The sequence below is a fragment of the Enoplosus armatus genome, chromosome 5 (genome assembly GCF_043641665.1).
Source record: "Enoplosus armatus isolate fEnoArm2 chromosome 5, fEnoArm2.hap1, whole genome shotgun sequence".
Lineage (NCBI taxonomy): Eukaryota > Metazoa > Chordata > Actinopteri > Centrarchiformes > Enoplosidae > Enoplosus > Enoplosus armatus.
In genome coordinates this window covers 12197178-12224662 of record NC_092184.1, presented here as the reverse complement: position 1 = coordinate 12224662, position 27485 = coordinate 12197178, and the positions used below count along the sequence as shown (strand labels likewise).

Below are 27485 nucleotides of genomic sequence, written 5' to 3'. Positions count from 1 at the left end.
GTTTGCAAAATACCGTGTGCTAATGTACTTTACGTTGTAAAGGTTATGTGGTTGGGTCTGGTGTGGTACACTGAAGTTTGGGTCAAAGTATCGCTGCAGTTACAATATGTAAATTGATGTGGTTGATGATGTTAACTGCATGATCTGATGCCAACATTTATACAACCATCCCCTGAAGCAGTGGGCAGGTTTTTCTTAGCATTGATTGGCTTAACAGCAGTAATTGCACAGTCCTTCAATATGTCAGTGCCATGGACATTTTGTCATTGATAAAATTTCCATATCTCAAAAGACCCTTTTGGGGGGCCTTCATGCTCCTGCTCAGTTTCTCAAATCTTAGCATAGGCCCCTGAGTACTAATACTACAGATACTAATACCTACACTGCATAGAGAAGGTAGAATACAGACTTTTTATTATTGTAGTATTAAAATGTCTAATAAAAGACATTAGCTTCTCATCAGATAAAGAGTTAGTGCCAAATGGACACGGTATAGTGAAAGGAAAAAGTCACACACTCCAATCATATTAATTTACAGTAATGAGGCAAACTTTCAGTCACTTGAGGCATTAAAATCAAAAGAGAAGCATGTTTAAAGTGGCATTTTATTTAGTTTCACATTAAAATATTCAAATTCGTCAATTAAATTTAATCATTTTAAAATGTTTCTGTTTGTTTGATGGCCATTAAAAATTACCACCTTCAACATAAATGTTATTTCATCTAAGATATTTTCCAGTCATGCCTTTCTTAATGTTTCTTTCAGGCACCAGTAAAATTATGTAACATTTAGGAACAAAAATACATAGTAACAGTCCAAAACTGGAGGCTAATATAGCAAATACTTCAACAGCCACAGTGAACTTTCCAGGGGAGCTGACATAAGCTGGGATGAAAGAGATCCACACGGCCCAGAAGATTAGCATGCTGAAGGTGATGAGCTTTGCCTCATTGAATGTATCAGGTAGTTTGCGTCCGAGGAACGCCAGGAGGAGGCAGAGGAAGGCCAGTAGGCCAATGTAGCCCAGAACCAGGTAAAATCCAGGAGGCCATGGCTCCTTACACTCCACAACAATCTATTTATGTAAAAAAAATACATGAATACAGATCAATCAATACAATACATCAATAATATACACCTCAGTACAATTTGCATGAGGGCGTGAAATAACATAATTTCAAATGATTATGTTTGGTTCCTTTCTGATCTCAATAATAAACATTAAAGCCTCTATGTGTAGGATTTGAAAATTTCTGACTTTGGCGACTCCTAATGGTAGTATCAGAAAAGACAATGTGGGACACTGTTCTTACTTTTCCAGTTGAGGCTTGGTAGGTTGGGTTCCTGAATGGAAAGGGAGGCGCGCCCAACAGCCATCCAGCACAGAGACAAACCTGACGGCAAGATAGGAAGATAGGCATTTCTTTAAAAAGACAAAAAAAATTAAAATGGTCACAAGCTTAGGTTAAAATGAACGGTGGTTCTGTAGCCATCCCACCTGAGGAGCTGTGGTGCAGAGGATCAGAGTCCTCTGTTGAGAGGGACTAAACAGATTCAGAGTCCTAGAACCAGGTACATTTGTCCGGAAGGCCAAGAGAACCACAATGGTCTTCACAAGGAGGCAGGACAGACAGAGGACAAAGCTGATCCCAAATGCTGCCTGGCGGAGCCTACATGTCCACACAGACGGCTGGCCAATGAACACCAGGGAACACAAGAAGCAGAGCTTGAGTGACAGGAGAAGCAAGAAACTTATTTCTGAGTTGTTGGCCTTGACGATCGGTGTGGAACGGAAACAGTGAAAGACAGTAGTGATGATGCTTGTCAGGACGACACCCAGCAGTGTGAGTGCAACCAGGATGATGCCCATGGTGTCGTAGAAAGACAGGAATTCTTCGACCCCTGCCACGCATTTCACCTTGTCTTTGTCTGACCAGAAGTACTCAGGACATTTTGTGCACTCAGTGGAACCTTTGGGGACACGTACAGTAAACACATGCTGTGTAAACACACAAATACACAACAACAGTTCATATCCACACAACATGCCTTGATGATTCCCCAGTTGTGCAACATTTCTGTGGTTTTAACCTTCTGCTTCTCACAGAAGTTGGAAAATATATGAATAAACAAAATGTCTATGGGCTACCAGTCTGGTTGCTGATCTCTCCATCTGCACAGGGTAAACAATCAAAGCAGCAGTGGGGCTCTCCTGGACGTCTGGCCTGTCTGCTGCCAGGGGAGCATTGAGCACTACACTCAGATACAGGGACCTGAACAAATAAAGGTGTAAAATTATACACCAAGATTTTATTTGTTGCAGACTGGATGCTTGATGGAACAAAGGTTTTTTTAGAGAGGAAATATGATAGGATTTTTAATCATGTATTCCAGGTCAAATTTAGTATCCCGTGAAGAATCATTTTAACACACATTATGAAATCAGTTTAGGTGACATATGACCCACCTGTGACTGTCCCTTTGTCCATACAATGGTGCTCTGCTCTATCTGCAACTGTTGTCTCAATGGAGCCGAACCATCATAGCTTCCCACTTTGAGAAATCTAAACACAGCATTAAATTCTTGCAATCAGGCCAAACAATATGTGTGACAGTTTTGCATCGTAACTTGGCTGAGTGCTTAAATAGCAACAATAAACATAAATAAAGCTTCTCAATCATGATTACTCAAACAGGCAGTTGTATTCCTGTGTCTTGAAATATAATATTCCACCTTATTTCACCCTTGCTGTCCTTCTGCCAGTTAATGATGTCATAGAGAGGGACTGGCTCTCCGTTGGAGTCAAAATATACCTTCTCCTCAAATTGGTTGGTGAAATTCACTGTCCTCAGATGATGCAGCAACTGGATGAAAGGAAGAAGAAGAAGACCAAGAACAGAGAAGAAAACAGGCCAAAGCAATGATTCACACAAAAACTCTGGGAAAATGTACAATAATCACAAAATGCAAATACATAATTGATGAGTATTTTGTAGTTGTTTAACTTACCTGCCAAGAAGTAAATGATTTATGTTTCTCACACATCCCCTTGTTATGTCCTGCAGAATCACAGTTCAGTAAAGTATGCAGAGCATAGGCAATGGCGTATACAGCTTTATACACATTATAGGATATTCTGACCTGAGATACATCAGTATAACTGCTGTCAGTGTACCTCAGATCCTCTGAACCTGTGCATAAAGGCCTTTCATCAGCACCTTCATAGTTTTCATCCCCTGCTCTAATAGGCCTGAATAAAGACCCAGAATTGTTCTTTCCCATGAAGTTCTCCACAGCATCTGCTTCATTTTGTTTTGATCTGTCTCCTCTAAACTCTAGCCTACAGCCGAACAGCTCTTCCCAGAATATGTTGACAAATTCTATCTCAGGTTTTGGAGAGGGGCGGACATTTAACAGAAACTCCTTCAAGCCGGGGATCCTGACTCCAGGGAAGGAGAAGCCCAGCGTGCCCTCTAGGAGAGGGTGGAAGCGAGGTGAGGTCAGCAGGCTAGCGGTCACCCAGGCTTCACTAGCTACCCACTGGATCCCTGTCACATTTCTCTGAGCCAGCTGGAAAACAAGGCATACATAAAGATATTTGATGATGATAAGAACGCAAACAGATTATTATTAGCACCAACATCCTTTTGATATTCGTAATTCTCATATTATTACTGCATATTGCCATATGCTCTGCTATGCCCCATCATATACATTAAGTAAGGTGTAGGGTGCTTACCTCTAAGAGCAGATCCAGCAGCTGTCCCTCTGTGGCAAAGACCACCACTACCTGTGCGGTTGAATTCTGCAGCCTGTCTGTCATTTCTTGTATTTCAGCAACTGTTGGTGATTTGGGGATAGTCAAATGAAATGCCAGACACCCACCTTGTTGTCTAAACTGATTAGAGAATGCTTGGATACCATAGTGACTGTAGTCATCCTGAAATATAGATAAAAATGTGTTTAAAAGCATGTTGGTATGTTAACTGACTAATGATGTGTTAAAAAATAGTCTTTATCTCACCGTGGTCCCTATTGTGCCCACCCAGAACCAGCCTAAGAAGGTGACCAGCTGAACAAGACCCCTAACTTGAAAAAGATCACTCGGCACAGTCCGCAAGAATGACGGGTACATTTGCTTGTCAGTAAGACAGGTACAAGTGGCAAAATAACTCACCTGTAGGGAGATAAAGTGAACTTTATCTTTACTGAAAGACAGAAGCCAAAAACAAAACATCATAAAATATTGTAAACATTGTTGTGACGTTTATTACAAAAGCCAAGTGGTGGAAGGAAGGACAGCCTATGAAAAAAATAGTACTGTTAATTTCTTTCTTACCAGTGGGAGGTTGAAAGGGCCGAGAGTGTGAGCTAGAGCTCTTGTAGGGGAAGAGGATGCTAGGCCAATTACAGCAGGCACAGGAGAATCAGCCAGACAGGAGGGCAACGTTTCAGATTGTGTACTATCCATTCTGTCCTCTGTTACATTTTCCTTTATATAATTTCCATTATCTTCAAGACTGTGAGGCATTGCTCTACTAATTTGAGTGCCTCTCTTTTTCACTGTGGTCAACCCCTCCATTCTAGTACCCCTGTCCTTTTGCATATCTAATCTTTTTTCAGTTTCCTCCATTTGTTTCACCTCACTCTTTACAGCTTTGGAGTGACTGATTAGAGAGAAAAGAGCTTGCAGGCTGGTGTGGACATGGTCACAGCTGTCCATGATCCGGTAGCCTAGTTTAACACCTGGTAACAGGCTTGAGTTATGGTTAATTTCCTCCACTGCAAACACCATGGTCATCATCCAGCGGAAGGCTCTGTGGTCAAAGCTGCAGAAAATTTAATAAAGATGAATACAGTGGATTCATCATGAGACAGAAAACACAGTAACACAGCACAATATAAACAGAACATATAAGCAATGTAGGAGCAACATAGAGATCTAATCACAGCAAGAGGAAATTATTGCAGTCACTTAGTTGAGTGAAAGTCATTCATCCAGCTTCAAAATAGTTAAAAGTAAGCTCTACCTCTACCAACTACAACAGTAAAATCCTGCATTTACGTTCATGCATGAATAATAAAAATGTAATGATATAATATATACGAGCATGAGTCAAAATTCTAATACTTTGAATAATTTAAGTGCATTTTCCTCATTATACTTACATACTTTTACTTGGGTAACATTTTGAATGCAGGACTTTTACTTCTAACAGTGTTTAGTGGTATCAGATATCAAGAGTATCCTCACACTCACCCGCTGCAAGGTGTGAGCTGAGGTTTGCTGTGGTAGCTGTGCTGTGGCTTAGGGGCCACATAATGCAGAGGGAAGACCCCTCCAATCACAACATCCCCTCCCGACTGCAGGGCCAGAGGCTCACTGTCTGCCAATTTCACACAGTGAGGTAAGCTAGAAGCAGCGCCATTCACGCCTATCCTCAAACCACTTTGTCTTTCTGTTTTTGTCTCTTCTTCCACCACACCATCTAAACTTAGTTCTTTCCTTTCCTTGGCCCTTTTAGGAACACCAGCGAATACTGGAAAAAGAAGGCTAAATAAGACCCAAAGAAGCAGCCAAGGTGAAGCCCCAACAGGGGTTGGATGCAGTATCCATACTGACCCCATGAAGACTGTGTGTGTTGGAGACAATGGTTCTCCAACATAGTCTCTGATGGGCAAATGAAGTAGACTATATAAAAACTGTGATGGTTGCTTCATTTCATAGGTCATATGAGTCATCGCCAGATCAACCAATCACAATGAAAAGCAATGGCACAGGAGAGAAGACAAGACGTGGCTCACATGAACTGTGAGTCTAACTAGAGATGACTATAATAAAAATTAAAGAAAGTCATGCTTTTTACCTCCACCCTGTTCTTTTTGAACAATGACCATGATTTTTACACCAAACGCATGATAAACACATAAAGGAAATCAATAAGCAGGGTTTGATTTGCTGGTTCCACTTTGTGTGATTTGACCTAGGAATAATTATAGGATCTATAAAATGGATAATAAAAATGTAGTATGGAACAATTTTCTGTTATCAAAGTGACTTTACAGAACTATGAGGAATCAGTTCCTAGGAATTTGAACAATTAAATTCAATTTGAAAAATTAAATTTAAATTTTAGCTGTTGCATCTTAAGACTGTGCAAGGACTCGGAAATGTACTGACTCTTAGACCGAACAATAACATGAAGAGAAAACATTAAGTATTATAGTACATACTGTATACTTATAGCATTAGGAAATTGTATATATTGGCATTTTGGTAATCTTGAAATGTTGAAAAATAAATCCTACTAGTTGAAATAGTTTAGTTTATGAACATTTATTTCATCAAAAAATTGCCACTCATCCCTAAATTACAGACCTCCGAAAATGGCTTGGTATATTGCTACCACCTAATGGACATCATATAGTAAAACTAGTGTGCATTTTATAAAATTGCATGAATGCTTATGGCTTCACAGCTGTGCATTGCTGATGTTTTATTTGGTCTGCTATGAGTACTGCATACCATCCCTAAATTTGTCCTCCGGATAAGAACGGTTGTCTATTTAAAAAACATGAGATTATTCAGTCACTGACCTGTAATTAAAGTAAACCTAAACCTATACAGCTCTTACTCTGTCTCTTATGTCATGTAATCTCTAAACACAATGTGCTTTACCAATTTGAAAACTGAACAAAAGCACATAAGAAGTGGGCTTTTGTCAATTAAACAAGTTAATCCCATGTCATTACCATTCAATCCATTTGCAATTGGTAAATGTGTATTAGGTTCTGCCTCTACATCACCTGCAAAACTGGGTGGTGTAAAAGCTTAAACAAACAATGACGTAAATCAGTGAAGAGGATGACATAGTCCTGTATATAACATTAAGTGACTGTGCAAAGGATTAGAAAACAGGTGACAGGAGGAGGGCAGTTATGGGGGCAGTTGTTGACACACACCTGTGTGTCTTGATTTTGTTCTCTTCCTCTTTCTTACTGCCTGTATTTTCCTCTCTTTCCTTATCTTGTAAATTACAGAGAAAGTTTCATCTTAATGGGATGCACAAGGCTGGTGATGTGGTTCTGGGTGGGCTGTTTGAGGTCCACTACATGTCTGCCTTCCCTGAGCTTTCCTTCACCTCAGAGCCAAATCAGCCAAGATGCCAAGGGTGAGTTTCACACACATACAACAGAAAGTTGTGCTGATTATTCGTGTTCAAGGGTAGAAAATAACATGAAGGAACTGTGCAGTGCTGTCATGAATTGATGATAATTCTGATACAATAAGACATGATTTCTTGACAGATAATGTATTAGTAACAAAGCCCCAGCAGTTGTATCTGAGTTATCAGCTGTGACGCATCATTTGAGAGAGGTTAATCTTGACATTCTGTGTGTTAGATTTGATATTCTAGGGTTCAGGCATGCTCACACAATGGCTTTTGCTATTGATGAGATCAACAGAAACTCCAACCTGCTACCTAATGTGACTCTGGGATACAGTCTTTATGACAACTGTGCCACACTTGGAATTGCATTTCGTGCTTCATTGTCACTGGCCAGTGGTCAAGATGATAAGTTTCTTTTGGATGAGACCTGTGTGGGGGCCCCTCCAGTCCTGGGGATTGTGGGTGATTCATACTCAACATTTACTATTGCCATGTCAAGCGTCATAGGTTTATACAAACTGCCCATTGTAAGTTTCTCATATCCTATCTTTTATCTTTTATATGCTATTTTCCACTTGCCATACATAATGGGGCTATGAAAATGAAATAAAGGAATAATCCTTGTTCTTATGTCTCTCACAGGTGAGTTACTTTGCCACATGTCCCTGCCTGAGTGATCGACAACGCTTTCCATCCTTCTTTAGAACAATCCCAAGTGATACTTTCCAGGTAAACTAAACCAGCGAAACAAGAACTTTGAAGTATATTTACCTGAATTACATACTAGTCCACAAAGAGTGAATGCTTTACATGTCATGAGTGAAGCTATATTGATTTGATGATGCACCTGAATAATTGTTTGCATTGAAAGGGTTATATAGATACATTTTCTGTACAAGAATATTTTAGTATGCACACAATTTTTTTCATTCTTTATTAAATTCAGGTGCGTGCTATGATTCAGATTCTAAAACACTTTGGCTGGACATGGATAGGCCTTCTGGTCAGTGATGATGATTATGGACTCTATGCTGCCCGATCCTTCCAGTCGGACTTGGCTCAGTCTGGTGGAGGTTGCCTGGCCTACTTAGAGGTTTTGCCCTGGGGCAATGACCCAACTGAATTTAGCAGGATTGTAGATTTGATAAAAATATCCACAGCTCGTGTGGTCATTGTGTTTGCACATGAGAGTCATATGATTCACCTAATGGAGGAGGTAAGAATTAAAAAAATATATATTCATTTTGAAATCTATAACTTGAAAGAGAGCGATTAAGGTGTTATAGTCTGTTCCTGGAATGAGGAAATTACATTGATTTCTGTAAATTGGCTGTTGCTGAAGATGATTTGATAAAATATGCAAACGTTATACATTTATCACCTTAGATTAAAAAATTGTTTAAACCAGTGAGTAATATTATTTTTTAAACAAAACAAATATGTATTTAATAAAAATAACATAATATTAAATTGAGTGACAATGAATTCTGAACTAACATATTTGACATAATTCAAACACAGGTGGTGAGGCAGAATGTGACAGGCCTGCAGTGGATGGCCAGTGAAGCCTGGACAGCAGCTGCTGTGCTCCAGACCCCCCACCTCATGCCGTACCTGGGTGGCACACTGGGCATCGCCATCCGCAGAGGAGAAATAGCAGGGCTCAGGGAATTCCTCCTACAAATACGCCCTGACCAACACCACAACAACAGCTATGGATATAGCATAGTGATGGCCTTTTTTCTTTACCTTACTACCCAGTAAGCACATGGTCACATTATCATCATTATTTTAATCTGGATTTTCTTTCCTTAGGTGAGACAGTTTTGGGAATACATATTTCAGTGCAGATTTGCACCACCTCCAGCAGGTTGGGTGGAAGCTGGAGGAGCATTATGCACTGGACAGGAAGATCTAGAGAATGTGGAGACTGAGCTGTTCGATGTGTCAGAACTCAGGCCTGAGTACAACGTGTACAAGGCTGTGTATGCTCTGGCATATGCCCTTGATGACATGCTGCAGTGTGAGCCAGGGAGAGGGCCTTTCAGCGGGCACAGCTGTGCCACTTTGCAAAGACTGGAGCCATGGCAGGTGTGATATCAGTTTACACTCCACCTGTTTTTGAGATGTCAACTAAGTGATGTTTTCTGTTGTGGAAAACTATCACATAAAAATAGTAAAAATAGTAAAGTATTATGTATGATATCAGGGCACTTACTAAAAATATAGTGTGTCAGGATAATCTCATGGATTGTGGATACAGAAGAACAAATAATTTGATCAAATTAATAATGCTAAATGCTTATGTTTTGCAAATACCTAATTTGATTGTTTATTGAAGTTAATGAAGAAAGGATTGCACATCAGTCACTACAGTTTTTATGTAGTCTGTTGTACCGTTTGTGTTTCTGTGTCTTCTCTCATCTTTTTGTAGCTTGTACATTATTTGCAAAAGGTCAACTTCACCACACCATTTGGTGATCACGTGTCATTTGATGAGAATGGTGACGCCTTACCAATATATGATATTATGAACTGGCTGTTGCTCCCTGATGGAAGAACAAAGGTTCAGAGTGTGGGTGTGGTTAAAAAGTCAACCTCCAAAGGTGAAGAACTCACACTTGATGAAGACAAAATCTTCTGGAACTTTGAATCCAAAAAGGTCACCTCTTTTTTCAGAAACCTTACTCTTTTGATAAGATTGCAGTGTAAAATCGTTCAGAATAACATAAAATAAAATAATAGATATTTTTATCCCTGTAGCCACCCCGGTCAATGTGCAGCGAGAGCTGCCCTCCAGGTACCCGCATGGCCAGAAAGAAAGGGGAACCTGAGTGCTGTTTCGACTGCATCCCTTGTTCTGAGGGAAAGATCAGCAATAAGACAGGTTGGTGTTTTTAAACATTGTACTTTGGAGACATAATGTAAATCTGTATCTCAACAACTCCCTTGTTTTCTTAGACTCAATGGAGTGCACCAGTTGTCCAGAGGACTTCTGGTCCAGTCCCCAGCATGACCACTGTGTTCCTAAGAAAACAGAGTTCCTTTCCTACCATGAGCCTCTGGGTATCTGCTTGACAACCACCTCATTGCTGGGCACATTTATCTGTGCTGTTGTGCTGGGGATCTTCACCTATCATCGCAGCACACCCATGGTACGCGCCAACAATTCAGAACTCAGTTTCCTGCTCTTAGCATCACTAAAACTATGCTTCCTGTGTTCACTGCTGTTTATCGGTCGTCCCAGGCTGTGGACATGCCAGCTGAGACATGCAGCATTTGGGGTCAGCTTTGTACTTTGTGTCTCATGCATCCTGGTGAAAACCATGGTAGTTCTGGCGGTGTTCAAGGCCTCCAAACCAGGAGGTGGAGCCAGTCTGAAGTGGTTTGGTGCTGTGCAGCAGAGAGAGACAGTTATGGTTCTTACTTCTATTCAGGCAGCAATTTGCACTGCTTGGCTTGTGTCTTCCTCACCAGTTCCTCATAAAAACACTCAATACCACAATGACAAGATAGTTTATGAGTGTATAGTCGGATCCACAGTTGGTTTTGCAGTGTTACTGGGTTACATTGGCTTACTGGCTATCCTTAGCTTCCTGTTAGCGTTTCTGGCAAGGAATCTTCCAGACAACTTCAATGAGGCCAAACTTATCACTTTCAGCATGCTGATCTTCTGTGCTGTGTGGGTGGCCTTTGTCCCTGCTTATGTGAATTCTCCAGGCAAATATGCAGATGCAGTGGAGGTATTTGCCATCCTGGCCTCCAGTTTTGGCCTCTTAGTGGCACTGTTTGGGCCCAAATGTTTCATAATCCTGCTGAGACCAGAGAGAAATACAAAGAAATCTATCATGGGTCGAGGAACCACAAAGTCATAAAACATCACTTAGTTTAATGCACACTGATCTGCTCATTAGCACATTATTTTGAGAAGGCGCAAAACAAAACAATTAAGGGGGCCCATTAATAATAATAATAATAATAATAATAATAATACATAAATGTATTTACCTTTCAAAGTTGCAGACGGCTTCACAATACAAACAAAATACTAAAAGTAAATAAAATCCAAAGCATAAGATATAAAACAAGATAAAATAATTTAAATATTTACAACAAATACCATCAGTTAAGAAAAAGCCATAAGATAAGTAAATTTAAGAAGAGATTTAAAAGAGGACACAGTTTAGTTCCACAGCTGAGAGGCCCGACCAGCAAAGGCCCGGTAAACTTTGAAACCATCAGTAGGGCCCTGCCAGAGGATTTCAATCCACAATCAGGCTCATAGGGACAGATAAAGGCAGAAACCTGACCAAATCAATTCTAAAACTGACAAGTAACCAAGATCTTGGTTAAATGCCTCAGTTGGACAAAGCAGGACTGCACTAGGCTATAGACATTTTTTCGTGAATCCTGAGGGTCACGGGACTCCTGCGGGATGGGAGTCAATTTCATTATTCATCACGTGACTGGAACTGGACAGGAAAAATAGTAAATGGGAGCAGGCGGGAAAGGAATCATAATACCAATAGGTCAGTTCAGACCAAAGATTTGCCACGAGACAAAAGCGTTTTAGTTAAGAGTGTTGCAGGGTGTAAACTGGCCTGTCTCAGTTTGACTTAAGCTGGCTGAGCGTTGCCTGCCACTCAGCTCAAGTAAAATCATTTTTTAAGACGCTACCATTTATATCAAGTACAAAAAAGCCTGAGAAGCCACAATAAGAATGGAAGTACAGAGAGTCGTTGCTATTGAGAGGATACACCGTCTCATCTAGTTGCATTGGTGTAAACTGGCGGGTTTAAGAATGTTGCTGGTAAGTAGTTGCAAGTTTCAACTCATCTCGTTGCAAATCTTTAAATCTTCAACTGTCAACTAAGCATCAAAAGACAACTCTGACTCAAAAATAACACCTAGGTTACAGGCCTCTTTTTAAACATTATTAGATTAGAAGATTATTAGAAGGCATCCAGACCGTTTGCCTGGGTCCGGGTGTGGTGGCAGCAGGCCAGGTAAAGTAACCTATGTGTCCTGCATAGCCACATCCTCCAGCTCTTCCTGTCTGCTGCTTTAGGAGTCCAACTGATCCAAGACATACATAGATTTGATGAAATGACAACAAATCATCAACCTTTGGCCTAAGGTGTTCTGGTTCCAGGTTTACGCACATGAACCACCTTATGCTTGAACATGGTGTTTGTTATGGACAATCCAGCATAGAAGTCCAATAACAAGATACTGGCTGAACGCACGGCATCTCTAAAACTAAAGGGAAAAGTAACACTGGGATATTTAGAACTGATAAAAAAAAAAGCCACAACACTCATTTACCTCCTTCAATGTGGTTGCAGGGACAGATCCTAAAGCTCACTTTGTGCCCTGAAAGGCCTGTTTTGGAAATGCTCTGAACTAATTTAGCATAACTCTTTGTCTGTGTGCTGAGAACTGTTCAATTCAGATTTATTTTTCTTAAACTTTCCTGTCAGATTGTCTTGTGTTTTCATGTGCGCACTGTAAAACATTAACATGGTAACTAAAAAATTTGAGAGTAAATGTTGCCAAAAATGTATTACAGAAATAAGCTGCTGTTGCATGTTTATTGTTTTCAATAAATTGTTTTCAGGTGACAAAAAACACTTAATTTTGTTCAGTGCTATTGCTTGGAAAACCAACACAAATTGCAATTTCATCATAGTAACAGTTGCTCGGGGCATTTGGAGATTTAGGGATGTTGATGGGTGCTATAACAAAAGTAATACACATATCTGCAACATATGGTTCACAATATTGTATAACATAAAATGAATTAAATGAATGAAAATGAATCTGTTATTTGTTGGTTTTGTTTATATTACTCCTCATTTCTATTTTTTATGTTCTTTGTCACTGCCTTTGGGTTTTTAGAAAAATAGTTTTAAAAAAGTGCTATAAAAAAATAAAGTTATTATTATTTGCTCTTTATTGTAGGATAAAAGGTCACATTTTGCTGGTCTACCATCATGTCAGCTTGTCATCGCATTAACAATTTCTCTGTAAATAAATTTGGAACTAGCCTGGAAACCAGACAAATCTGGCCTGATACAGGTTGGGCCAATCACAATAATTTATCTAATGAGGGGCGGGATTAAGCGCTGTTGAGGAATTTTTGTAAACATGGCTGCCGCTGATGTGGAACTTTCTGAATCGGCTATTGCGTCAATATTAAATGAAGTGGACAGTAGTTCACGTTACATACAAACGGTAAGTGTTGGCTTCTAAAACATGTCATACCAAACATTGAACTAGAAGTCATATGAACTGCACGTTGGCACTAGTTAACTAGCCCATCCAGACTAATTTGCATTGCGATTCTACATCAAACTTGCATTCTCATCATTTTAATAGTCGTACATAAATATTATTAAAATATAATAGCAATGATTTTATCAAAATGTCGACAAAGAACTGCATTTTTGTTATGAATGTAACTTTATTTAGCACATTATGAAAACGTATTACTAAAATAAGACATACTAAAGGAAATTCCAAAAATTACATTGAGAAAATATTTAGTGTGAAAAAACTTGTAAAGACTGTGTTGAATGTGCACTGCATAAACCCTATGCTGTATGTTGCGTATTAACTATTTCCTAACTTCAGATGTCTTGGGATTGGTTTTTGTTCATTATATGTTTCTTGGTGTTCTTCTCTGGCTTGAACAATATGATGAAACACTTTGGAGCAAATATACACATTATTAGTCCAAAACTGGAGGCTAGAATGGCAAATATCTCTACAGCTACAGTAAATTTCCCAGGAGAGGTGACATATGCTGGGATAAAGGTGATCCAGACTGCGCAGAATATCAGCATGCTGAAGGTGATGAGCTTGGCTTCATTAAAATTATCAGGTAGTTTCCGGGCCAGAACAGCTAATACAAAACAAAAGACAGCAAGTAGGCCTATGTACCCGAGCACAGCCCAGAACCCAATAGCTGAGCCTAATGCACACTCCAGGATGATTCTCTCCTTGTATAAGGTTAGATTTTTCATTGGAAAAGGGGGGCTAACAACCAACCAAATAGTGCATATTAAAACTTGAATGAATGTGAAAGACACTACAGTCATTCTTTGCTGTGGAGGACCAAACCATTTCATGACATTACTACCTGGGAGTGTAGCTTTGAAGGCCATTAACACTACTATAGTTTTTCCAAGAACACAAGAGATGCAGAGGACAAAGGTGATTCCAAACGCTGTGTGGCGCAGCATGCAGGACCACTCAGATGGTGCCCCAATGAAAGTTAGTGAACATAAGAAACATAGAGTCAGAGAGAAGAGCAGCAGGAAGCTCAGCTCAGAGTTGTTGGCCCTGACTATCGGGGATGTCCTGTGACGAAAGAACACAGCCGCTGTTACAATGGCAAGACAAGCACCACCAACTGAGAATGCAGCCAGGATGATTCCTAGGACCTCGTCGAAGGAAAGAAACTCTACAGGTTTGGGGAAACAAGTGTCTCTCTCTGCATTAGGCCAGAACTCCTTGGGGCAAGGGAAACAATCAAGGGAATCTGAAAAAATAAATCAAAAATGGTTTTTAGCAATTGTTAATTTGATGTTGTAGATATGCATTATAAAAGAACAATACCTGTGGCATTGCTAATCTCCCCCTCAGGACAGGGTATACAGTCATAACAGCAGATGGGTTTTCCTTTTTGCAGCACTTTACGAGCTCCTGGAGGACAGCTGTCAGTGCACACTGACACAGGCACCTGGCAAATAGATAAAAACAAACTCACACAGATTCAGGTGTGTTACGCAGCTCTTAGGATTAAAGGATTGGTTGTGTATTGTGTGTATTGAAGTTTTATCAGTCACTGTAACCATTCCTTTGTTCATACTTGATATGAAGAAATCCCTTCCTAAAGTCACTTCAGTATAATTCTTTGAATGTACACATATCATGCCCTTTAAGAGCACCAAATTAGAAATCTTAATATGTTAAACCATTGCTTTAGGGCTCCTTACTTGTGTGCCACCTTCCACCCAGGTGAGGTTCCTGTTTATATGGAACTCCTGGCCCACCGGCAGTGATGCATCATAGTGCCCTACTGTCACCAACTCAATGCCGCCACTCTCAGTTTTTTGCCAGTTAACCAGCTCATATCTGGCCACAGGATCCCCGTTGGCATCAAATGACACATCATAACCATTTTGGGAAAAATTTATTTCCCTCAGCTGAGAAAGTACCTGTGAGGATGAAGTAAAGTAAGACAGTGAAGGAGAGAAAAGAAATAATGTCAAATAAAGTGAATATTTCATTTAAAGAGGTACATTAAAGAAAAGGCATTGGGGTGATCACTTATTCTTTTCGACTGACCTGTTTGGACTCTATCCTGGTGAATTTGTCACACTCAGCTGTAGAATTTGTGTCCTGACACACTGCATTATGAATAGCATGTGCTATTGCATAAACAGCCTTGTACACCATGTTAGTTATTCGGAGCTGAGATGTGTCAGTGTACGGGCTCCGGAGCGTCTCTATGTCTTCAGTTCCATCACACACACTCTCGTCCGTGGCTGCACCTAAAAACACACGGAGACAGAGGCAGATGTTCTTTAACCTTGACAATGATATTACATTATTATTCTTTCTTACGTGTTTATTATTCTTTTTTGCTATAGTTTTGTTTTATTACACCTGCCAAACCTGCATTGCAGTCACTCATATATCTACATTGTTCTAATTTATTCATAAAACATGCTTATTTTACATTAGATCTATAACTGTTTTGCAGACATGCCTTAATCAGTTTTCTTTTAAGTAACTGCTCACTCAAACTACTAAGTTTGTGTCCTGCCCTATTTTCTTTAACCTCTGTGTATAGCAACTCACATCAACATGAATCAGACAATTAGTACATTTATAAAAGGCAAAAATACAAAACATATAAATTACAAAAATTACTGTCAGTATATTAGGCAAATTAGACTTACATATATACTTATAAATAAACTGAAACTGATTCATGCTAATAAATACATTTCTTTATCTTTATTCAGCTTGGTGGCCTGGAGACTGTTTATATACTGTGTGCTTGTGTTGACAACGTCAGTGTATTAGGCATTGTGAAACCACTGCAGCCAAGTTCATATAAAATCTTTGCCAAGACAGACATGTCTGGGGTTTGGTCTTAAAGCAACTATAGACTTTTTAATACAGGATGCTCCACTTAGACAGACAACACAGCCACAAGGACCTGGCTGTTAAAAATCAGCGCTCACTTTTTCCCAGCCTGCAGTTGAATGAATCCTCCCAGAACTCAGTCAGCACTGGAGAGGCAGCAACTTTAGGGGGAGAGAGATCCAACATGAATTCTCTCAGACCTGGGATGACAGATTGCTGAATGCCAAATCCAATGGCTCCAGCACAGAAGCTGAACCTCAGCATGTCTGGGTTGGTTACCCAGGACTCACTTCCTATCCACTGGCGAGGTGGAGAAGGCTCACGCGACAGCTCCTCCAGCAGGATCCTCAGGTCTCCAGAGGCTGCAAATGCCACAACGACCATAGCTGTCGACCTGGAGAGACATTATGGTGCAATGTATTCCATCCATAGACATAATGTTTATGTTTTTAATTATTTATCAACACAAATGAACATGAGAGATGCTTTAGTTTTTTGTCTGTTGAATGTACAGTATTGGTCTCAATGATTCTATTTTCAGTCACACATCAGTAATAAATATGAGAAAAATAAACATTAAAAGAAGACACATTTCAAACTTGCCACTAAAATAATAAAACAATCTTCCATCTTATATTTGCCTAATCATTGTTGTGGTTTTGTGTGCAGAAGGTCAGAGTCAGCACAGGGAACAAAAGCATAATCAGTGATGTAGAAACCTGCGGATAACGTCAGCTACTCTCTGGATTCTGCTATGTGGGTGGGTCCGATAAAAAGATTCAGAGTATTCCACACAGATCCCCTCCTCCTGCGCTGCATGCAGGAAAGATGCCATGCCATTATTGCCATATTCCGAATCCGACCGGACAGCACCTATCCAAGTCCAGCCAAAGTGTTTTACCAGTTTGGCCAGTGCATCAGCCTGAAACTGGTCACTTGGGATTGTTCTGAAGAAACTCGGGTACTGTCGCTTATTGGACAGGCATGCACATGTGGCAAAGTGACTCACCTAAAGGAAAACAGTGCAATTCTTTAACAGGAGAGACAGTAATCATCACTTGCCTATATTAAACACATAGCTTGTCAGAAATTCAAAATATTTACTTGAGGAATGTTAAAGGACCCGATGATGCGCGACATGCTGATGGATGGCGTAGACCCAGACTCACCAACGATAGCCATCACCATACCAGATTGTGAGCAATTGTCACGGGTGTAAAATATCGCGTCCAGGCCATTTGAAAGCTGGAATGCCACATGTACCGTCACAGGCACTGAGGCGCATGAGTCGTGGATCTGATAACCAAGCTTGATGCCTGACAGCAGCTCCGTGCTGTTGTTAATCTCCTCGATGGCAAAGACCATTGCACGTGAGAGGCGCAATTCACGGGAGTCAATGCTGCACACAAACAATCATGTCACTGTTCAAATTTATGATAAGGACAATTCACAATTTTAACAGAAAACACACAATAAAGTAGGACTGCAATTCATATTTATGGACAATAACTAATAGCTGCACTGCATCACAGGAATTTTATGGAAAGAAGTAAAAGAAAATGAAGTCTTGATTTGCTTTTATCCTATTAAATATTAATAAATCAATTATTAAACACACATGTTTTCAGTTAAGACACAAAATACATTTTCTGTCAAAATAATATATTCCTTAACTTTTCAATACTACACAAAAGCTTTGCAACACGATTGTCAGCACATCATGCAATTGAAAACATTTCTTTCCCCACACAGTCTAACATCCTCTTATCCCCCACTTCTCCCTCTTACTGACCTCCCTGTGCACCTTAGTGGCTCAGGCATGGTGGTGTAGTTATGCTTCACTGTGTGCACGTAGTGGTGTATAGAGAAAACACCTCCAATAACGTAATCACCATCCAGTGAGAATGCAGGTAGACGAGTGGTACCCTGGAGCTTACATTTCACAGATGAGGCCTTAGTGTCGACCCCAGCACCAGTCCTATCCTCTGTAAGCCCAGCTCTTTGTTTCAGACCATCCCCAGAACCATTCAAGGCTAGAACTGAGTTGAGCTCATACAAACCCAGAGACAGGATCAGGCCAATAAAAAGAGCTGAGATCTCCATCCCTCAAGTGTCTGCATGTGGGCATACTATATGTGTCTTGTCTGGTTTATATAGATTTTCAGACAAAATCTTCCCTCCTTCTACTGTACGTCAGCTTACTATACATCAGAGAGAGGATGCCCTTACCCAATTGACTTTGTCTAAGTCTTTGGGTTCCGTGTACAATTTAATCTTTGTCAAGTGTCCTTGTCTCTTTTTTCCTCTTGCAAAGTTATTATTATTGTAAACACCAGATACCTTCCAAATTTTCTCCTACCCTTACACCTTTTTTACTTTGTTTTCAACAAGCTCACATTTAATTAATCCTAACAAATATATATATAATTTAATATGCTGCTTGTGGTTTACTCCCCCACCGCACAAGATCTCTTAGCTCTTTTAATCAACAAGTGCCACAATCATATAAGCACAAGCAAAATAGGCGCATATATTGTATTAATCATATATTCTTGCCTTCTGTTTCATTGCCACTGAGCAGCAACTCACTCAGTGACTGTGCTTTGTGCTACTGGGTTAGCTCACTGAACGAGAGTGTGTTGCTGAGTTGAGGCTCTGACTCATTCTTTGGCTCAAGGAGTGTGTGCAGAACGAACTAGTTAACTCAGAGAGACTCTCGACAGAGTCAGAAGTTAATCTGGCTCTTATGCACGACCGCGCATATACCACACAGAAGCAGAATTTTTGATTCACTCCCTCTTGCAACTCCACTCATTCCTCTTTAATAGTTGTTCCAAAAGAACAATTAATGCGGGAATCTATTCGGGTTTATATCTGATATCAGTTACCAGACTGGAAGAACTCTGGAGTCAGCAGTTCAAGAGTGACTTCCCTGAGTGAAGCTGGAGATGTCCGGAGAGGATCTTCAGTTTCTTGACATGGCCTCATAGTCAGCTAGGGACATTACAACATCGCCCTGCCACTGAGGAGGAAGGACATGAAGATGCCCAACAACCGTAAGGTAGCTGAGCAGCACACTCTGAAATTAAGGTGGACGTTCGTGAAGAATCCAACATTCCACAAAGAGTGCTCAGCATTCTTAGGTGGCCTCATTGAAATGGGCTATACCGTGAAGGTACCCAGCAAAGACCCGGGTCGTGACGATGGTAAAGTGTGGTACCTGCAGCGTTACAGGGTTCATCACCCCAAAAAGCAGAAGCTCTATGAGCTGTATGTGGAAAGGGTGGATTCAGACACACCAAATGGGTAAGCAACAGCAGGGCCGTATTGTCTGCTATCCCTGCAGAGGAGAGGGCAACAGAGGTTAAAAACCTGAACCTGGATTGGGATGCACTACCTGTAGAGAGGGCTTTGGGAGTTCACTTGTGTACCCAGTTTGAAAGTTTCATGTCGTGGACTTAATCCAGTCCTCCACGATGGCATCCTCAGAGTAAGAGGAAGACTCAGCAGGGCCGCCATGACTGAGAAGTCAAAGCAGCCAGTGATCCTGGACCTTCACGTCGCAAAGCTGATCCTCAGAGATATCCACAAGAACTTGGGTCAGAATCAGAATCAGAATCAGAAACGGTTGAAGTATTGGCGCAAACTCTAGCTATAAGGAGAATCCTAGCGAAGTGCGAGCCTCCGTTTACCAACACTGGAGTGGACTACTTTAGCTTGTTCAATGTAAAATGTGGAAGAAGTACTGTGAAAAGGTCATTTTTACATGTCTGGCAGTAAGGCTAGCTAGGTGGAAACAGGTCCAGAATATGGCAGACATATTCTGGAAGCGATGGACAAGAGAAAATCGACCACAGCTGCAAGAGCACCACAAGTGGTCCCGTCCATCTTGCAACTTTTCCATTGGAGACATTGTGTTTATCATTGACGACTCAGCACCACACAACTCCTGGGCCATGGGAAAGGTCATCCAGAAAGTCCCAGACGAGTTTGGGCTGGTACGTCAGGTCCAACTCAAGCCCAAGACCATCACACTGGATAGGTCCATCACGAATATTTACCTGGAAGGTGAATGAGGCAGTGTTTATGCTGTCTTCTATCTAGGTGTTATGTGCTGGTAACGTCTGGCACCCTGTGTAATAGTTGAGGTAAACGGTAAATTAAGCAATACAGGCTGCTTACCAGGATGAATTTAATTTCTTTGGCTCCACAAGTTGTATATATTTGGTAACTGTGTCCAGTTAAGAACCCAATTAGGGGCCGAACATTTGAGTTGTACTGAAATATAATGAAAACAGTAATAATTTTATCACAATGTCAAGACAGAAGTTAGTGCCACACATTTATGTTATGAATTTAGATTTTATTAATTCACTTTATTTTGTACTGTCATGATAGGATTTTTTCTCTGTAAAAAGAGACAATAACATATTAAAAGGACATTCACAAACTTACATTGAAATCAAGGAAATATTGAATGTAAAATAACTTATTGTACTACTTACATGAAAATATTTAAATCAACTAGGTGTGACACCGTGATTGGATGTGTTGAATGTGCACAGCATAAGCTCTATACCGTAAGCTCCATCTTTGTCTCACTATATCCAAACTTCAAATGGCTGAGGATTGGTTTTTGTTCATTAAATGTTTCTTGGTATTCTTCTCTGGCTTTAACAATATGATAAAACACTTTGGAGCAATTATACACAATATTAGTCCAAAACTGGAGGCTAGAATGGCAAATATCTCTACAGCTACAGTAAATTTCCCTGGAGAGGTGACATATGCTGGGATAAAGGTGATCCAGACTGCACAGAATATCAGCATGCTAAAGGTGATGAGCTTGGCTTCATTAAAATTATCAGGTAGTTTCCGGGCCAGAACAGCTAATACAAAACAAAAGACAGCAAGTAGGCCTATGTACCCGAGCACAGCCCAGAACCCAATAGCTGAGCCTAATGCACACTCCAGGATGATTCTCTCCTTGTATAAGGTTAGATTTTTCATTGGAAAAGGGGGACTAACAACCAACCAAATAGTGCATATTAAAACTTGAATGAATGTGAAAGACACTACAGTCATTCTTTGCTGTGGAGGACCAAACCATTTCATGACATTACTACCTGGGAGTGTAGCTTTGAAGGCCATTAACACTACTATAGTTTTTCCAAGAACACAAGAGATGCAGAGGACAAAGGTGATTCCAAACGCTGTGTGGCGCAGCATGCAGGACCACTCAGATGGTGCCCCAATGAAAGTTAGTGAACATAAGAAACATAGAGTCAGAGAGAAGAGCAGCAGGAAGCTCAGCTCAGAGTTGTTGGCCCTGACTATCGGGGATGTCCTGTGACGAAAGAACACAGCCGCTGTTACAATGGCAAGACAAGCACCACCAACTGAGAATGCAGCCAGGATGATTCCTAGGACCTCGTCGAAGGAAAGAAACTCTACAGGTTTGGGGAAACAAGTGTCTCTCTCTGCATTAGGCCAGAACTCATTGGGGCAAGGGAAACAATCAAGGGAATCTGAAAAAATAAATCAAAAACGTTTTTTAGCAATCGTTAATTTGATGTTATAGATATGCATTATAAAAGAACAATACCTGTGGCATTGCTAATCTCCCCCTCAGGACAGGGTATACAGTCATAACAGCAGATGGGTTTTCCTTTTTGCAGCACTTTACGAGCTCCTGGAAGACAGCTGTCAGTGCACACTGACACAGGCACCTGGCAAATAAACAAAAACGAACTCACACAGATTCAGGTGTGCTATGCAGCTGTTAGGATTAAAGGATATGTTAACATGTCTTTTTCAAAACAATAGTCACATACCAAAATGTGATTAATATTTGTGTTAATACTGACTGTGAAGAAATCCTTTCGCTTCTATGTAACTGCTGGGGGACAAAATCCACAGTACTCCTTTGTGTCAAAATGCATTCAAAAAGTTCAACTGAAGCTAGAATGAGGCTTGAGCTCATTAGAGTTAGACAAATAAATTTGATCTCTTCCCAAGGTACAGTTGCTCTCTGCTGCAGCTAAACAAGGGAGCACTTTCTCTGAAAATATAAAGGGGAATTTAATACTGAAAATACTGTAATTTTGGAAGGCACCTACATTTGTTTATCTGCTGAATTCTCAATACCTTTGGTTGAATTCTGGATGGCATTTTTACACAGATGAGGACTGTCAATGTTGGTTCCTCATCTCTTACTTGGAATTGTATCAGGAGTGGATCTTCACATCCAAAAAGAAAGAACAATTACAGCAACTAAAAACTCTTTCAATGTACATGTGCTTTAGGGCTCCTTACTTGTGTGCCACCTTCCACCCAGGTGAGGTTCCTGTGGACACGGAAAACCTGGCCCACCGGCAGTGATGCATCATAGTGCCCTACTGTCACCAACTCAATGCTGCCACTTTCAGTTTTTTGCCAGTTAACCAGCTCATATGTGGCCACAGGATCCCCGTTGGCATCAAATGACACATCATAACCATTTTGGGAAAAATTTATTTTCCTCAGCTGAGAAAGTACCTGTGAGGATGAAGTAAAGTAAGACAGTGAAGGAGAGAAAAGAAATAATGTCAAATAAAATTGATATTTTTCATTTAATAAAATGTACATTATATCAAAAAAGGCATTGGGGTGATCACTTATTCGTTTCGACTGACCTGTTTGGACTCTATCCTGGTGAATTTGTCACACTCAGCTGTAGAATTTGTGTCCTGACACACTGCATTATGAATAGCATGTGCTATTGCATAAACAGCCTTGTACACCATGTTAGTTATTCGGAGCTGAGATGTGTCAGTGTACGGGCTCTGGAGCGTCTCTATGTCTTCAGTTCCATCACACACACTTTCGTCCGTGGCTGCACCTAAAAACACGAAAACAGTGTTTTTTGCCTTGACAATGATATTACATTATTTCCACTGCCAAATGTGACTTTCATATTGTTTTAATTTATTTGCAAAACGTGATTATTTTACATTACTTTTTAACCCTTCTGTGGTGTTTGTGTCAAATCTGACCGATTTACAACTTCATAAAATCATAAAAAAAAATTTTTCCTCTGATTGCCTCAAGGCCTTATGATATCCTCCACACTAGGCATTTGAACATAAAACATAAAACATAAAATTGCTGATCACCACTTTCATTGAATTTTGAGTGGTCTAATCAACTCTGTGGTGTTCCCGGTCAAAAATGACCGGCATAGGAAATGAATGGGTAATACTAGATTATGTTCATCCATTAGATGGAAAACATCCCCATGCACAGGAGGCATTATTTACAGCATTAAAAGGTGTTAAATAAAATTTGGTGATGATTATGTTGATTATGAATTATGTTTTTTGTGTTAATGTAGGAGCAGTTAAACCAGACCGGTCAAATTTGACCGGGAACACCAAAATAAGGGGGGAGAAACAAATATAATACAAGGGTTAAAGCCCTGTTTTGCAGACATGCCTTTATCTATTTTTCATAGCTGCTGTTTTAGTTTGTTTCAGTCCTTTTTTTATCTTTTATGTACACCAACTCACATTAACACAAATCAGTCAGACAATTAGTCACATTTGTAAAAGGAAAAAAAGTCCACAACTTTTCACCAACTGACTTGTTTTGTTTTAATGTGATCAAAATGAAGACATCTTATATAACTGCCAGTATAATAGCCCAATTAGATCTACATATACTGCTACTAATACATGCTAGTAAGGTTTTTAATCTTTATTCAGCTTGGTGGCCTGGATACAGTCCATATACTGTGTGCTTGTGTTGAGGATTTCAGTGTTGGCATTGTGAAACCACTGCAGCCAAGTTCATACAAAATATTGGCCAAGATTGCAGAGTGCCTAAACTTGACCACACAATGACTCAACTGTGAGTATCATCCAAGTTAAAGATCAGCACAATTTTCTCACTTTTTCCCAGCCTGCAGTTGAATGAATCCTCCCAGAACTCAGTCAGCACTGGAGAGGCAGCAACTTTAGGGGGAGAGAGATCCAATATGAATTCTCTCAGACCTGGGATGACAGATTGCTGAATGCCAAATCCAATGGCTCCAGCACAGAAGCTGAACCTCAGCATGTCTGGGTCGGTTACCCAGGACTCACTTCCTATCCACTGGCGAGGTGGAGAAGGCTCACGCGACAGCTCCTCCAGCAGGATCCTCATGTCTCCAGAGGGTGCAAATGCCACAATGACCATAGCTGTCGACCTGGAGAGACATATTAGTGAATTATATTATATAAAATATATATTATAATAATATATATGTATGTTTATATGTATATATATATAGAATGAATGGTTTTAAATATGTATAAAGGTAGTTGAATATAGAAAGTCGGTGTGTTGAATGTACAGTATTGGTCTCACTGAACAACATCAGTAAAATATATGAGACAAACGAATGTGATGAAAAGAAGACACATTTCCAACTTGCCACTAAGATAATAAAACAATCTTCCATCTTATATTTGCCTAATCATTGCTGTGATTTTGTGTGCAGAAGGTCAGAGTCAGCACAGGGAACAAAAGCATAATCAGTGATGTAGAAACCTGCGGATAACGTCAGCTACTCTCTGGATTCTGCTATGTGGGTGGGTCCGATAAAAAGATTCAGAGTATTCCACACAGATCCCCTCCTCCTGCGCTGCATGCAGGAAAGATGCCATGCCATTATTGCCATAGTCCGAATCCGACCGGACAGCACCTATCCAAGTCCAGCCAAAGTGTTTTACCAGTTTGGCCAGTGCATCAGCCTGAAACTGGTCACTTGGGATTGTTCTGAAGAAACTCGGGTACTGTCGCTTATTGGACAGGCATGCACATGTGGCAAAGTGACTCACCTAAAGGAAAACAGTGCAATTCTTTAACAAGACAGACAAAAAAACATCACTGGCCTATATTAAACACAGTCCGTCAGAAATTCAAAATATTTACTTGAGGAATGTTAAAGGACCCGATGGTACGTGACATGCTGATGGATGGCGTAGACCCAGACTCACCAACGATAGCCATCACCATACCAGATTGTGAGCAATTGTCACCGGTGTAAAATATCGGGTCCAGGCCATTTGAAAGCTGGAATGCCACATGTACCGTCACAGGCACTGAGGCGCATGAGTCGTGGATCCGATAACCAAGCTTGATGCCTGACAGCAGCTCTGTGCTGTTGTTAATCTCCTCGATGGCAAAGACCATTGCACGTGAGAGGCGCAGTTCACGGGAGTCAATGCTGCACACAGACAATCATGTCACTGTTCAAATTTATGATAAGGACAATTCACAATTTTAACAGAAAACTCACAATAAAGGAGAGCTGCAATTCATATTTATGGACAATAACCTATAGCTGCACTGCATCACAGGAATTTTATGGAAAGAAGTAAAAAAATTATGATAAATATTAATAAATCAATTATTAAACACATATTTTCAGTGAAGAAACAAAACACATCTTCACATCGTGACACTGCTATTTTTGTGAATATAATATATTCCTTAACTTTTCAATACTACACAAAAGCTTTGCAACATGATTGTAAGCACATCATACAAATTAAAACATTTCTTTCCCCACACAGTCTAACATCCTCTTATCCCCCACTTCTCCCTCTTACTGACCTCCCTGTGCACCTTAGTGGCTCAGGCATGGTGGTGTAGTTATGCTTCACTGTGTGCACGTAGTGGTGTATAGAGAAAACACCTCCAATAACGTAATCACCATCCAGTGAGAATGCAGGTAGACGAGTGGTACCCTGGAGCTTACATTTCACAGATGAGGCCTTAGTGTCGACCCCAGCACCAGTCCTATCCTCTGTAAGCCCAGCTCTTTGTTTCAGACCATCCCCAGAACCATTCAAGGCTAGAACTGAGTTGAGCTCATACAAACCCAGAGACAGGATCAGGCCAATAAAAAAAGCTGAGATCTCCATCCCTCAAGTGTCTGCATGTGGGTATACTATATGTGTCTTCTCTGGTTTATATAGATTTTCAGACAAAATCTTCCCTCCTTCTATTCTACGTCAGCTTACTATACATCAGAAAGAGGATGCCCTTGCCCTTATTTGTCACAGTGCTTCCTGTGTGTTTACTTCAGTCATTTTGGTTTTCATGTTTCCTGTTTTATTTTGTTAATTTACTCTCCTCTCGTTTTGGTCTACTTCACTTCTTGTCTTTGTGTGTTTCCCGCCTGTGTGATTGTCTTCACCTGTCCTGATTAGTTTCACCTGCCCCTCGTTATCACCACCTGGCTTCTGTATTTAGTCTATGTGTTTCCCTCTCCCCTGTTTTCCCAGTGTCTTTGGACTTTGGACTCTAATTCTTGCCTGTTCCTTGCCTGTTCCTTGCCTGATCTGTTTGTCTATTTGGACTGCTTTTGACCCCTGCCTGCCGCACCACCTTGTAAGTCTTTGTTCCCCTGGTTTTTGCAATAAAACCTTTTATCTGCATCTGTTCTGCCCATTCTCCGTGTTCCCTGCTGCCCTGCTCCACCAGCCGTGACAGTACAAACTGCCATGGACCCAGAAGACTATTTATTTGAGGAAGGATCTTTATATATATATATATATATATATATATTATATATAATATATATATATTATGTTGCTTGCCTTACCCCTTGTGAGCTGGGTCCTAACACTTCAGTAAACAGGCCTTCTAAACAGAAAATATTTGTACATATATTGATTCCCATGTTTTGAAGCAGTGATAATAGAACAATGGTAGAGTAACCAAGCAATCAGACAAAACAGGCCCAAGGTCATGGTGTCTCAAAAATGTGATTATATTTTGAAAGTTATTCTGTTGTCTGCATCTGAAGAGTAACTTAACGCACTCTGAAAGCGTCACAATGTCCGCCTCTCTGTCCCTCTCTTCAGCCACATGTCCACTTTCCCAGTCATTCTTTACCTGTCCACCAGATGCCTTCATACTTTTCCCCTGCCATTCCCATCTGTCCTGCCATCATCTTATCAGCCACTCTTTACTTATACTGGTCCACTTCCTTTGTTCCTTTGTCAGTTCGTTCTAGTTTCTATGTTGCTGTCTTGCCTTGTGTTTTTGCTTTTGAGCTTCCCTCACCTTAACCTGGACCTAAACCTGCCTGCCTTGCTGTTACCTGTCTACCTGTCTGCCGACC

The 27485-nt window shown here is 40.4% G+C and overlaps 4 protein-coding genes across 4 annotated transcripts; 1 reads left to right on the top strand and 3 right to left on the bottom strand.

The window, feature by feature from the left end:
- Positions 1-719: 719 nt before the first annotated feature.
- Positions 720-5354, bottom strand: olfcu1 (olfactory receptor C family, u1). The gene is made up of 12 exons (XM_070905476.1): positions 5263-5354; positions 4342-4831; positions 4027-4179; positions 3742-3942; positions 3323-3572; positions 3012-3223; positions 2736-2866; positions 2469-2565; positions 2151-2274; positions 1500-1972; positions 1315-1395; positions 720-1076 (listed from the first exon to the last, which is right to left on the bottom strand). Exons 2-12 carry the CDS (start codon positions 4804-4806, stop codon positions 720-722), a joined length of 2544 nt encoding a protein of 847 aa, XP_070761577.1. The 5' UTR covers positions 4807-4831; positions 5263-5354.
- A 1710-nt stretch (positions 5355-7064) lies between these two features.
- LOC139285045 (extracellular calcium-sensing receptor-like) lies at positions 7065-11049 on the top strand. The gene is made up of 9 exons (XM_070905474.1): positions 7065-7174; positions 7407-7701; positions 7817-7903; positions 8121-8390; positions 8696-8902; positions 8999-9265; positions 9609-9836; positions 9938-10061; positions 10136-11049. Exons 1-9 carry the CDS (start codon positions 7065-7067, stop codon positions 11047-11049), a joined length of 2502 nt encoding a protein of 833 aa, XP_070761575.1.
- A 2754-nt stretch (positions 11050-13803) lies between these two features.
- On the bottom strand, positions 13804-18154 carry LOC139285046 (extracellular calcium-sensing receptor-like). The gene is made up of 8 exons (XM_070905475.1): positions 18126-18154; positions 17438-17732; positions 17053-17342; positions 16432-16727; positions 15527-15732; positions 15175-15396; positions 14795-14918; positions 13804-14717 (listed from the first exon to the last, which is right to left on the bottom strand). The coding sequence occupies exons 1-8, from the start codon at positions 18152-18154 to the stop codon at positions 13804-13806; spliced, it is 2376 nt and encodes a 791-aa protein (XP_070761576.1).
- A 2793-nt stretch (positions 18155-20947) lies between these two features.
- Positions 20948-26280, bottom strand: LOC139285929 (extracellular calcium-sensing receptor-like). The gene is made up of 8 exons (XM_070906618.1): positions 25970-26280; positions 25286-25580; positions 24902-25191; positions 24262-24557; positions 23008-23213; positions 22649-22870; positions 21939-22062; positions 20948-21861 (listed from the first exon to the last, which is right to left on the bottom strand). Exons 1-8 carry the CDS (start codon positions 26278-26280, stop codon positions 20948-20950), a joined length of 2658 nt encoding a protein of 885 aa, XP_070762719.1.
- Positions 26281-27485: the final 1205 nt, after the last annotated feature.

Excerpts from the sequence above, each read along its gene's own strand:
- olfcu1 (XM_070905476.1), bottom strand. The coding sequence starts at position 4,806 with ATGATGACCATGGTGTTTGCAGTGGAGGAAATTAACCATAACTCAAGC. Across the intron at positions 4,180-4,341 it reads GCCCTTTCAACCTCCCACTG|GTGAGTTATTTTGCCACTTG; the intron begins GTAAGAAAGAAA and ends ATCTCCCTACAG. Across the intron at positions 1,396-1,499 it reads TCTGCACCACAGCTCCTCAG|GTTTGTCTCTGTGCTGGATG; the intron begins GTGGGATGGCTA and ends TCTTGCCGTCAG.
- LOC139285045 (XM_070905474.1), top strand. The coding sequence starts at position 7,065 with ATGCACAAGGCTGGTGATGTGGTTCTGGGTGGGCTGTTTGAGGTCCAC. Across the intron at positions 8,391-8,695 it reads TGATTCACCTAATGGAGGAG|GTGGTGAGGCAGAATGTGAC; the intron begins GTAAGAATTAAA and ends ATTCAAACACAG. Across the intron at positions 10,062-10,135 it reads AAAGATCAGCAATAAGACAG|ACTCAATGGAGTGCACCAGT; the intron begins GTTGGTGTTTTT and ends TTGTTTTCTTAG.
- LOC139285046 (XM_070905475.1), bottom strand. The coding sequence starts at position 18,154 with ATGCCTGAGCCACTAAGGTGCACAGGGAG. Across the intron at positions 15,733-16,431 it reads CAACTGCAGGCTGGGAAAAA|GTGCAGCCACGGACGAGAGT; the intron begins GTGAGCGCTGAT and ends GTGTGTTTTTAG. Across the intron at positions 14,718-14,794 it reads GGAGATTAGCAATGCCACAG|ATTCCCTTGATTGTTTCCCT; the intron begins GTATTGTTCTTT and ends TTATTTTTTCAG.
- LOC139285929 (XM_070906618.1), bottom strand. The coding sequence starts at position 26,280 with ATGGAGATCTCAGCTTTTTTTATTGGCCTGATCCTGTCTCTGGGTTTG. Across the intron at positions 25,581-25,969 it reads CCACTAAGGTGCACAGGGAG|CATTGACTCCCGTGAACTGC; the intron begins GTCAGTAAGAGG and ends GTCTGTGTGCAG. Across the intron at positions 22,871-23,007 it reads CCAGGATAGAGTCCAAACAG|GTACTTTCTCAGCTGAGGAA; the intron begins GTCAGTCGAAAC and ends TCATCCTCACAG.